General features: G+C 47.4%; 1 protein-coding gene across 1 annotated transcript in view; it reads right to left on the bottom strand.

Moving 5' to 3' along the window:
• Window positions 1–12,320, bottom strand: part of LOC144165034 (uncharacterized) — a 111,574-nt gene that overhangs the window by 50,522 nt on the left and 48,732 nt on the right. Inside the window, exons 9-13 of the mRNA XM_077695194.1 lie at window positions 9,043–9,157; window positions 3,960–4,032; window positions 2,801–2,863; window positions 2,649–2,724; window positions 732–827 (exon numbers count right to left, since the gene is read on the bottom strand). Of these exons, the coding sequence (XP_077551320.1) occupies window positions 732–827; window positions 2,649–2,724; window positions 2,801–2,863; window positions 3,960–4,032; window positions 9,043–9,157 (423 nt within the window). The remainder of the gene's footprint in view (window positions 1–731; window positions 828–2,648; window positions 2,725–2,800; window positions 2,864–3,959; window positions 4,033–9,042; window positions 9,158–12,320) is intronic.

Below are 12,320 nucleotides of genomic sequence, written 5' to 3'. Positions count from 1 at the left end.
CTAAGGTTTGTCCAGATGCGTATACATGAGTGCCACAAGAGACAAACAGTACCAAAGTATCAGACACACTACTGGGTAAACTGTAGGTGACAGGCATGCACGCCTTAAAGGAACCCTGCAACACTTTTGATAAGTGCTTTCACTCTTTAACCACTGCGAAAGCTATAGTTATCGCCAGCACGGAGAGGCACTGAGGGATTTGCGTGTCGCACCAGATACGCCTTCCATTTCTGCTTTGTTTTTGTGGCTGCACTTTTAAGTTGCTTCTGAAAAGCGTTCATTGCTGCAACTGAAGGAAAACCGGCCAACAGCCGCTACATGGCCCCAGTGACGTAATTCAAGCCGTCGAAGAACGTCAAGACAGGGAAAGAGAGAAAAATCTTTCGAGCGAGTTTACAGATTATGTGATGGGCATAGAGCAGTAATTTTTGGCTGAGGTATTTTGCGACCTCCTAGTTTAGGTACTGGGTGCGTTGTGTGACTACGTTCTGCAAGCATTGAAGATTTCAAAAACAGTAAGAAAGTGTTGCAGGGTCCCTCTAAGTTCAGGACCACCGCATACTGCAGATACGTTTCTCTTTTGAAGGGGTTGATGATGGGCCGATTTTTCGTAGATGGGAAAGTCGCATCCTCATTGGCGTTATAACACGTGGGTTGACGCTGCCTCACCCACTTAGCCTAAACGCCACCGCCGAGCGCTCAGTTCGCACTCCGTGGAAGGCATGGCTCACCTGCATTGCCATGACGAACCGCCAGAGGACCTTGAGCGTAGACAGCTCCATCCAGAAGCCCATGTAGCCTCCCACCACCCCCAGGAGCTGCGTCAACTGCGGACACACGTTGAACGGTGCGCGGGCACCGCAGAAGTATGATTGCTGGATCAACACACTGAAACTTTTTGAGACAGCCGTCATGAACTTCTTTTTGATATCGTTATGGAGATGTACTTTTAAGTTTTTCTTCCTGTATTAGCGTTTATTTCATACTACCATCATTGAACTTTATCAGTAGTAAGTTTAAAATGCAAAGGTTGCGTGTTATTAGCCATGGTGAAATTAGGATGGTGGTCAGCGGCATTTCCCGCAATGACGCCGGTTCTACTGCAATGGGCCCCTACTAAACTTACACAGAATATGGTCATGACTTCAGTTACTCTAGTACGGTGTCTAATGTGGTTTCCAAAGCCGTATGAGGGCAGTAAGTTGTCATAATCAGTGCTCAAAAGATCGGCTATATAATGTAAATTCACCGAAAATAATCAGCGCTTAGCAATGGTATCAAATCGCGCTTAGAGGCCTTCAAATTTTGTTTATGTAATCGTGCATTTGAGAGCCAGGTGGCCTGCATTTCACTCAATCGTAATTTCTGTATGAAGCTCGACAAACAACGTTTCATATTCCCATTTTATTTATGTTAATAACTGCCTTGCTTTATATGTTATTGCCGTGGACAAGCGCACTGCAACACCACCGCATCTCCAATCAGTTGTCCACGCTATTTAAAGAATTCAATTTGGTATGTTAATCAATACTCTTTTCTCTCAACCATGTCTTTTATATATTGCTAATATACCGCATTCAAATGTAATTCCGGATACTAAGGTTTCTAAACAACCACAATTCCTGTTTTTGTTAAGGATTACCAGCATTATAGTAAAGAGAAGTTTAAAGTACCACAGCTAGCGTTTGCCATAGATCGGAGCTGTGTAAATTTTTTATAGTCTACAATAGTGTATACATTACTTTGGCTAAGTCGTCCCGAGTGGGGATGAAACTGCGACTGAGTTTTGCGTTTCCCATCGAGTATGTTCTTTAGAAAACCCATACGAACTTCCTTTTGCTGATGACCACGCTGAGCAGGTCTTTAGAGTGTGGAGGGCCATACATTTAGTGGGAGACAATTAAGTTTCCGTAGAGAAGTTTGATGCGGTATCTGACACCCTCAGGACATATAGGAATTTTCGTTAACCGCTTTACAAAGAAGTGCGGGCAAAAGTGTGTACAACCATTTCTCGAAGGGTGACACGATGCCGTGCCTATAGCATTCTTAGCATTCTGTAATCTTAGGGGTGGTGCGGAACAGTTAATTCCTTCCCACGAAATATTGTGCATTTCGACTAGCGCGTTGCTCCCGAAGGTAATCGGCGAATGTATTTTTTGAGAGGAAGGAATCTGTAAGAAAGCAGTAAATGCTGTCTTCTAGAATTTGTATGACACTCGCTCTGTTGCGTTTATTACGATTCCGCCACTGCAGCCCTGCATTTTCTTTCGTAGTTGGCTTTCGTGCTCGCTGCGGTAAATCGTTACTTGTGCTAATGATTCTTTAGCCGCTGTGCGGACGGAAAGGAATGAAGATCAAACATGAACAAAGGAATTGGCGCGGACTGATGTGAGCCTTTTCGGTCATACAGTCCGGAAACTTTCTTTTTAGGTGTTTCAGCAAAATATTCAGTAACCGAGCATCTAACGGAAGTCTCACAATTGACGAGTCTAGGTCAATATCTTTCTATATGCTCTGTAAGCCGGTGACTATGCAAATAAGCATGACTGCGTTGAATTCAGTGTCGAAATGGAAATTATCCCGGCAGTGATGGCCAGCGGGTCAATTACAATGCTACCAAGCTGCAAGCACAAAAGGCCGCTACTCACCGTTAGTGCTGGAATAAAGTGGACCACTTCGACGTTCCGGGACGTCATTAGGAGCTTGAGCTTGAGGAAGTAGACGCTTTTTGGGAGAAGAGAGACCACGACAGCACGTAAGAGATGCGGTTTTGGGCAAAAAAAGATGGGTCTCGGCTCACCCTTCTTCCGCCATGAGTCCGTAAGACTTGGAGAAAGACTGCGTGATGTCGTAGATTGTCTCCCTGCGTGCATATTGCGACAGAAATAGCAGACGCACAACACGAATTTGGGCAAAGAAGCGAACTTGGGGTGAGAATATGAGAAGGAGGAGGGGAACATCTAAGCATAATTTCCCACTGTTTGCGCAATTGGGGGAAGTTACATTACGCCTCGGGTGGTGGTTTGACAGGTGATCAGTCAGATCCGCTGGCCAACCAGCCATCTGCAGTGATATCATTCGGTGCACGCCCCCAAGCATTGTATCTGACATGGCCGTTGTGGTGGCCGTGTCATTTAGGGGCGGTCCTTGCAGCTGCTACAAGGAGTTCGGCTTTTTTCATCCAGAGCAGCCTTGATTGCTTTGGTGGAAGGAAAAGTGTCAAACAGAAGCAAGAAATACGCGACGTGTGCTTAGTGTGACTATTGTCTGGCTATGACTGGTCTGCTGCGTGTACAATGCACCGCTATGTGAAAACTTCGTGAAACCCGTTCGGCTTTGGGGGCGTTCCCTATACTCGCAGGCTACATGCTTTCCGGACTTCTAGGTGTCGATTAAGTCGATATACTGCTGCAAACGGTTAGGCTCCCGGTCACATCGGTGTGGCGACTGCCCAAGTAGGTGGTTTATGTCCATACGAAAAAGGTTCAATCTCTCTTCAACGGCCAATTATTTTGGGAAAACGTGTACTGTGTGGCTGTGTGGATTCATTTCAACTTCAGGTCATTTTTTTATTTCCGTTTGCAGCAAAACTAACATTACACGCCGGTTTATTGCTGACTGTGGCAAAACAGCCGCTTGGCCATAGCCTGTCGGACAAAGCGTCTAATAGAGTGCCGGCTAAATCTAACCAAGAAACCAAAAGCGCACCCAAAATACAATACAAGTCAGTGTCGCCCGTGCTTAAGTCAGGAAAAACTAATCTCTGTTGTTATTTCTGTTTAGTTATAACAGGTAACAACTATTCAAATTGCCCATTTAGCTTTATTGCGGGTCGCTTTTTTTCATGCACTGCCACTTTTTCTGCGATTTGAAACCACAACGTTGTTACGGCCTGTTGAGAAGCAGTTCTTTCTTGGGCGCGCTTGGAAAGAGTCGCACTCTGGCGTGCGCTTACTCACTCGCAGGGGAATCCGCACAGCTTCTCGCACTCCACCAGCGCCACAGGCCGACTGCGGGGCAGCACGCAGGTCTCTGCACACAAGAGAAACGCTCGGAACTGTTCTGTGGTGCACACGAAGGCTCGGATCAAGCTGTGGCCGTAATTACGCTTTGGATACAAGAAAAAATTTAGGCTGGTATCCAAGCTATGTGCACAGCGAACGACTTGTCTCTGTCATAGTTTCCTTGAGTTAGCCACTCTCGGCAAGATAGGAACGAAGGGACGTGCTAGGCCCCTGAATAACTGGTAAACGATCATACCGTGCGGCAAATTGTCTATCGACTTTCCTGCGATGTACTGAACTTGATCCCTGTCTCTAAACAAGTTTACGCAAGCATAAGCATCGTCATCATAGTCATCATCATCGCAATTATAAAATTCCTACTTTAATATATATCTCGGTTAGCAAACTAGGCGCCTTTGCCAGGCTATCCTCACCCGTCCCATTAAAGACAGTGCTCTCTCTCTTGTCTTCTTCAAGGAGCGCACGGCCAAGCTGAAACAGCTCGCTGACGCATGCAGTGTTTTTGTCCAAACGTTGTTAAGAACGTTCGTGTAGTATAGATCATTGGTACATCTTTTCTGAACGGCAAACAGCGCGAGGAGGTGGCTGGGAAAGTAGATTGCGTGTTGTGTCCACTTGGTCAGTCCCGTGCTAACACTGCGTAATCATTTGTACACGTTGTTGCCCGTATGTTTAACTTTTTTATTGGCATTAGAAATCAGGACGTGAACTGTTCACTTGGATAAAATGATCAGGGCGATAATGTTAAATGAGGCGTTTGCAATAGTCTACGTTTAAATACGCCATTCGATTAAACCTTTGAAGTGCAAAACAACGCTTTATCTTTAGCACTTCAGCTGTTGGGGCAGCTTAGTGAAAAGTTTCCGGGGAGACGTCTTTTTCCAGGATTTTATCTTCAGCAAACGGATTTCGGGTCGGCGAAGTGAACGCGGAGTGAGGGAAGGGACGGATCTTAACTAAGGGTAGCCTCACTTACTTGCGAACTTTGTTCAGCGCTGGTTCGCACTTCCTAATGATATTCTTCTAACGGCAGGGGTATAAAACATTCCCGTGCTTCGTTACGCTTATGATTCTATAGTAAACAATAAGAGAGCGAAACGGCCTTATGAATTGAGCCTGCACCAATGGACAAGAATGCGTACAGGGTCTCTTTTATCGTTGCCGAACTTGTCTGCCGCGCTACTTAAACCTGAAAAGTTACACCGATTCGACAATTTGCCAACTGCGGCTGCTTTGTAATCAGGCGCCCAGGGAACTGAGTGGAATGACACAGAGTTTGCAATCATTCTTCTTCACGCCACCTTCCCAAAGTGATCTCTCATGCCTATGTGAACACTGATGCCCCTGCACTAATTGGCTGCGCCAAAGCTTATCAATCTGAGCATGCCCCTTTGTAATGAACACTGTGCGCGGTCAGAATGCGAGCGGTGAATCGAATCACATGATATGTAAGGTCACCGCGTCTACAGGTATTAGGCGCAATATTTGCGCGAGGGTTTTGTGGCCGTTCTATTCTTCAGTACTTTGCATCGCTACAATGCAAATCATTGTAGGGATGCAAACCTGCATCTACATCTGCAAAATCAAATCTGCGAATCATTGCCGAAACACCAAAACCAACATTTTATTTTGTAAACAAGGCGTAGATCTGATCAAGAATGTCTTTCTTGTAAAAAAAAAAAGACCCGAATTCTACGAAACGTTTATTTATTACTACTGAAACAAGAATTGCGGCTTTATGAAATTCACCCACAAATTTTAGTGACTAATGAACTGGTGCAAGAATCGCTGTTGTACAGTTAGTTCGATTTAGTTATAAAGACACTGAAGTGAACTCGTCGAAATTTTGTTTCTGCTTGCATTGCGCACACCGGCTCAAATAAGCTTACTTTCCGTCGTTTATCCGGTCGATGAAGCACTATGTGATTTACAAATCCTCGAAGAAGAAAAAATATGCCACGTAAGCGGCGCCCGCAACAACTGCAGCAGGGACCCAAAATGACGCGAAATTGGAACCGCCACGTTGATCACGTTACTCCACAGGCGTCCAGGCCTCCTTAAGGATTCCTTCGCCCGGATGCTAAAAATTTGATTGATTGATTGTAGGGTTTAACGCGCCGACGATACGCAGGTGATGAGGCGCGCCGGAGGGGAGGGCTCCGGGTTAATTTTGACCACGTTGGGATCTTTAACGTGCACTGAAATCTCGTACACAGGGGCGTTTTTGCTTTTCGCCTCCATTTCAAAAGCGGCCGCCGCGGCCGGGAAGCGAACCGCCAACCTCGTGCTCTGCTCAAAATTTCCCTCACGTTTGTAAAGAGCTTTTATACGAATCAAAAGTCCGATCGATTTCGGAATATGCCTATACTGTTTCGGACCCATGTAGCGCTAAAAACAGTTTCAATTAGAGTGAACTCAAAACCAAATCGCCCGTTTCGCCTCCGGAAATTCTACGATGAATTTCAGTGCGTCACTAACAAATGAACCACTGGGACGGGAACTCCTGCTAAGCCACCACAGAAAATTTCGCTTCAAATTTTATCATTCCATTTACCAGTCCACTACATGTCTGAGACGGGAACCTTATCATAAATATTAACGTTTAGATAATAAGTATAAGTCCGTGAATTTGCCTGTGAAACTGATGAAATTAAAAAAAGTCATTTTTCCCTTAAACCACTAGGGACTGAGACCGCCTACCTCGTAATAGCGTTAGAGTGCAGAACAATGACGCCTTCTTTTCTATGTTGTTGTACCGTTCCAAAAAATGTCATGTACCTTTAAATGTCCGTGGGATTTATACCCTTTTCCTGATTTAAAGTTTTTTGTTATTTTAATGGCTGCAGAACTGATTCTGCCTTACCACTTTATGCTGCTTTTGCTTGTAATGCCCCCTTCCACTGTAAAGCCTCACGCGCTGTGGGTATTGTTTAAATAAAAATTACATAAACAACTTTTATTGCGGTGTGATTGCACGATGTCCAAGCTTTTAAAGCTCATGCATGTGCACTTGCATGTGTGTCGGTGCTATTCTTTTTTGGGGGAGGGAAACGCTTTAGTATTATTGGCAGCAAGCATATGAGTCAGAATGTAGTTCTCGTGGTTTATTTTTGGAGAGTTTTTCCAACAAGGTTTGGTTGCGGTTCCCTGCCGCATGTCGATGGCTTCCGACGTTATCTGTGATACTTTAAAGGAGCCATGACGACAAAATACAAGTTGGGTTTATTAGAAAGACTGCTTAGTCCCGACAACAATGATACCAATATTATCGCAATCTTCGAACAAATAACGGAGATATTAAAGAAAACGTGTGAAGCAGTCGCGACCCCCTAGCCACTTTCCCAAACTTTTCTGTGACGTCACAGAACCTTGTTTGTGCGATTGGCGGCCGCCTAACTGACCTGGCGCGACGACACATGACTGGACGTCTGTAATGGGACCTCTAGTTCCATTTGACCGCATCACTTAAATGCTAACGTGCATTTAACGCACTGAAAATTATGTTTTATTGTTGGCCCGTGTGACGTCATTCTTGCTCATAACACGTCACTGTGGCGCAAAATTTGAAAGTTTTTAAACACTTCTTGCTTTTTTTTCGTTAAAAAAAACATCTTTTGCGGCTGTAATGGAGCTGAGTGAGATACTGAATCGTAGTTCTTTCAAATTAAACGAAGTTGTATTTTCTCTTCATGGCTCCTTTAACGATACTTCAGGAGTATATATGTTGTTGACTGCAGAAATGGGCGGGATGACGCTGCTAGCACCGCTCAGGACGACCAAGTAATATAGTAGCATTCGACGCGAAAGGGCGAGCCGAGGCGTACGCAGTGGCTGAACGACCTCTGCACCATCGCAGATGCTCAGCTGAGAGGCGGTTCTCCCGACCACGTCCTGCTGGTTGAGAGAGCGGTTGTAGCCAAGACGGCGCATGGATACCCACGAAGAGGGCAGCATTCCCGCGAGGACATCACTGCCCTCAATAAAAACGTTTTTCTTTCTCTTTTCCCACACTTCCAGAGACCGCTTGTCCCCTCTCTGTAGTGCTAACCGCGTCATAAAAACCATCAGCGATTACGTACACGCGACAGGAGTCGTTAAGACTCCGATCGCGTGTACGTAAGGGAAGTTAGGACTAATCATGGAAGTCTGCAGGGGGTGGACGAGGGGCACTCTTGCCCCCCCCCCCCTTCCTTTAGTCACCCAGGAACACATTACCCCGCCTTCTTGCCCTCTTCTTCTTCCCCTCAATACAATGGGTTTGCCCCCCTCAAGACAAAATCTCACCAACGCCCATAGGACTAATAGTGGGTCGAGCAAGTACATGCATGGGGAAGCCGTGAACCTACCTCCCCCCCCCCCCCCACACACACACACGTACAATTGCAATGAAAAAAAATACACCATCTTCCCGCGAGGGGAACCGTGGGTAGATGCGACGCATCGTGGGGTTTCCGTTGCGTTTCCGTTATGTTGTTTCCATTTAGCATGTCCATTTGTTGGTGTTTCCATTTATATCAAATCATCGCCGGTCGTCATCGGATGTCATCGGAGCGGCGGAACGACTGAGCGGAGCGGCGCAGTTATCGCGTTTATATGTACGGTGAAGGGAATGAGAGACAGCAGCGCATGCGCTAGTGCGCGCTGACGCACAGCTCGCACGGCGACGGGAGCGAGCGCTAGCGCACAGATGGCGGTACGGTGAGAGCGGCGGAGCGCGCAGCTGGCGCGGCGAGGAGAATGGGGGAGAGGCGTGCGGACTACGGACGGACGCCGGAGGGACAAGGCGAGTTAAAGAGATGCGTTGCACCTAAAAAAAACGTGTTCAGCAATTATTCGGGGCCATTTTTAAATGTCACTGATTTTCCCGTCTAGTCCTTGGGTGTACATAGTTAAACAACCATTGTTGTAATTCGTAGTTCTACTTGGTGTACACGCCCAGGCGTCATAGAACCAATTGTGATGAAATGAATGAACAGTTAGACTTCAGGGCTAAGCGAGGCAAGAAGGTCACGCGCACCCATCTCCTTGGCCGTGCATCCGGAATCGTTGACCCTGTTGCGGAAGGCGTAGCGCTGGTCGATGCACTCGCACATGCTGCGTGTGATGTTCATCTGGCACTCTTCCAGGCAGATCTGCGATACAGTAAATATAGCGCCGTGGACACGGTAAACATAGACTACGAACGAACACGCCCAAACACTTTCCCTCCTGAAGATATGCGCCGCACGGAAGGCAGACTTTTAGGTAGAGGTAGCTTTACATGGACTGAGTATGGCAGGCCTTGCATAAAAGGGGAAAGCACACTGAGGAACGAAGAACGGCTTACAATGACGAAGCCACGCAACGCCTGATATACCGGTCAGGGTAAAGTGATTTTAAAAACACAGAGTAGAAGACAACCTCTGAATGGTGCGAAAACAAGCACCACCCTGCAACACGTGTTTCAACGTCGTTCTTTCTTTTTTTCAAAATGGGAAATTCTTTCAGGCGCTAACAAAGTACCCCAGCCCAATATTAGTTCTCTAGTTCCATCAAACCACGAAGAAAATTTATCGACAAGTCTTTTCTCTCTCACTCTCCGAACTCATCGACGTTCAAAGCCCCTGCCAACTCGCTCGCTTTCCGCTCGTCCCTACAGGTGGCGCAGTCCACTAGAATTTAGGTCTCCCTATACCTGATCACTATGAAGTGAGACAGCTAGTCCCACCCCGCATCCAAGCCACCGTCAAAGTCGCCCCTATCAGAAGGCATGCACATCCTTATTGTTCAACCAAGGTCGTCACATTTGACGCGGCGTTCGCTACCCATGCAAGAAACTCATCGGCCAGAGACGCTCGATACACCGGCATTGCTCACACATGTCCTCATACAACCCTAGCGGTGACCGACACCGATGGCAGCATCTGCACCGCAGCCACATGCCGCCACCTATCTCCATTTGCATCGCAAGCTGCAGCAATAGCCCTCGCAGTACGTACAGCAGCGGCCGGCTACCTCACGATCATCACCTGCTCGCAGCAAACCTCTCGAATATACCTTTTCCGAAGACCGAAGAATCCCCCTACTTGCCCCCAAGCTTTTACAAGCCTAGAAACCCCTCCTAACGTAAGCATCGTAGGAGGGGATGCTACGATGTTAATGAAGGACGCAGGTCGCATCTGCCTACCCGGTTATAAAGCAGCCCACGCTGCGGTCGGCGAAATCCACCGCCTACATGGTCCGTTGACTCACCCACGAAGTCAGACACGCTACACCCCTTACCAGCCTCCAACTCCGATATCTTATCGCACTACCAACGCACCTGCCGAGATAAGCCTCCTTTACACCTTGCGCCCACCAACGAAGAATCCCGCATCTAGAATCCCGACGTCTCCGAATACACCCTACAACGGTACCATCCTGTCCCACATCTCCCCCACCCTCTTCCCCTACAACTGCTCCGACTGCTCCCCTGCCCACACCGCCCCTTTCCACAGCCCTCGCTTGCCCCCGAGCAGTGGGACGGCGCGCTGACCAGCTCGGATGCAGGGCCACCAAAAACTGGTGCAGCCGGCAACCCGAGATGCGATGCCTGGACTAAGAGGCCCACCCATTGAGGTTACGCAGCCTCAAGTCTAGCTATATCCCTTGGATGAGTGCATTCAGCCTCTCGCTTGCACTGAGCCGCACACTTTTAAAAAGAGGTCTCTGCACTTAGTAACAGAACAATAACCAGTTACTTGTCCCAGTATAACTGAAATAAGTTCTTTTACTAACTGGGCATGCATAACCCAATAAAAAGCTACGCATGACAATGTGTATCTGCTGAGTGCCAGCAGGACATAGACCAATTCAACCCGCGCATATCACCCGTAGACAAGCAACAATAAGTTGGGCAAGAAAACCAACGGGATGCACGAGGAGAGCGAGTATAACTTAGTTAACTTAGCATCTGTTCTTGCTTTTGTAGCTAGCAGTGGAAATCCTGGGATAGAGCCGGTGGGATTGTCGCAAAAATCTAATGTTTAAGTGATAAGCTTCGAATAATGAATTTTATTGTGACCATATACAAGTCAGTATGTGCATTTGCAAAATCTTTTAAATCGTAATTTGGATCGGGAAAAGTGCTGTAGTTGATATGCTCAATAATTCATAGAATTTCGTTACTATCATGTGAATGTTAGTATCTAACAAGCAGCAGTTACGAAGTGCACTGTCTAGACTAGTAACGGTTCCACACTTAGTGGCAGCACCTACGTACTGGGTGGAAGTAAACTTTGTAAGAAGTTACAGCCGTTACTTTTTTTTTTTGCGAGCTTTTTAGGTGTGAGGGCAGGAACAGACAGCCGAGCCTGCACGCCATTAATAGCCAGACTGAGTGATCAAGCGCCGGCGAAGCAACGGTTTTACCCCCACCTATAGTCACGTGGTACGGTCGCGGCAGGGCTCCGAGCGAGAGCAGCTGCGACGCCTTTTCACAGGGCCCGAGCGTGTGATGTCATACCTGCCCCACTTGCGATACGGCCGCACAGGGTCATTGCGACGCGATGAATGACAGTGCGAGACAGGGTGGCAGAGCTATCGCTCTAAAATGTGACAAGTGATTATTCACTCCGGGTATTACCTACGAAAGGGCGTGGAATCTCCTAGAGCAGGGATCGGCAATCTGCAGCCCGCGGAGAAGTATTATGCGGCCCCTCCCCTTCTCACTTCTTATGTCAAGACTGACATGGCAATGTCAACCTTAACTGGGGTGAGACAAGAACAAAGCAAGGTCGCTTCCCGTTGGTATTGCCTCTATCTTCACACTTCGCGAGTTAACGTCTTCACTTCCTTTCTTTAGACCAGTAAAAAAAAGCCCCTCCCGCCCAGCCCCAATTTGCCATCCGGCGCTTTCCGTGTCGGCTTCGTGCAACTCGGCCCTCCACCTCAAAAGGTGTCCGACCCATGGCCTACAGCGTCGCTCTATTTCTGCCGGGGTATTGGTGCCTCCACCTGCATCTGAACTTAGGGCTGCCGCTGCTGTATGCGAAGCTCTGACGGAGGAGTGGGTTGCCTGTTGGCTTTCCTATCGTATGTTGCAACTTCTAGATAGCTATAGCGGGGACCTAAAGCCCACCGTTACAGGTAGAGTAACCGTTGACGACGACCGCCGTACCTGTTGTTTAGCTGCTTGGCACCTGGCACGGGCTTTTTTGAACTAGCAGCGCTCAGATAAAAAGAAAACTTTTTATCCACAACTCAATATTTTTTGACGCGGTGCCTGAAGCATACATGGAAAGCTTGTGCGACATAAAGACAACGATCTTATAGTAT

This window comes from Haemaphysalis longicornis, unplaced genomic scaffold (assembly GCF_048455015.1).
Source record: "Haemaphysalis longicornis isolate Haplotype H1 unplaced genomic scaffold, Haemaphysalis longicornis Haplotype H1 scaffold_14, whole genome shotgun sequence".
In the NCBI taxonomy this organism is placed as follows: domain Eukaryota; kingdom Metazoa; phylum Arthropoda; class Arachnida; order Ixodida; family Ixodidae; genus Haemaphysalis; species Haemaphysalis longicornis.
This window is presented reverse-complemented; position numbering and strand designations above follow the sequence as displayed.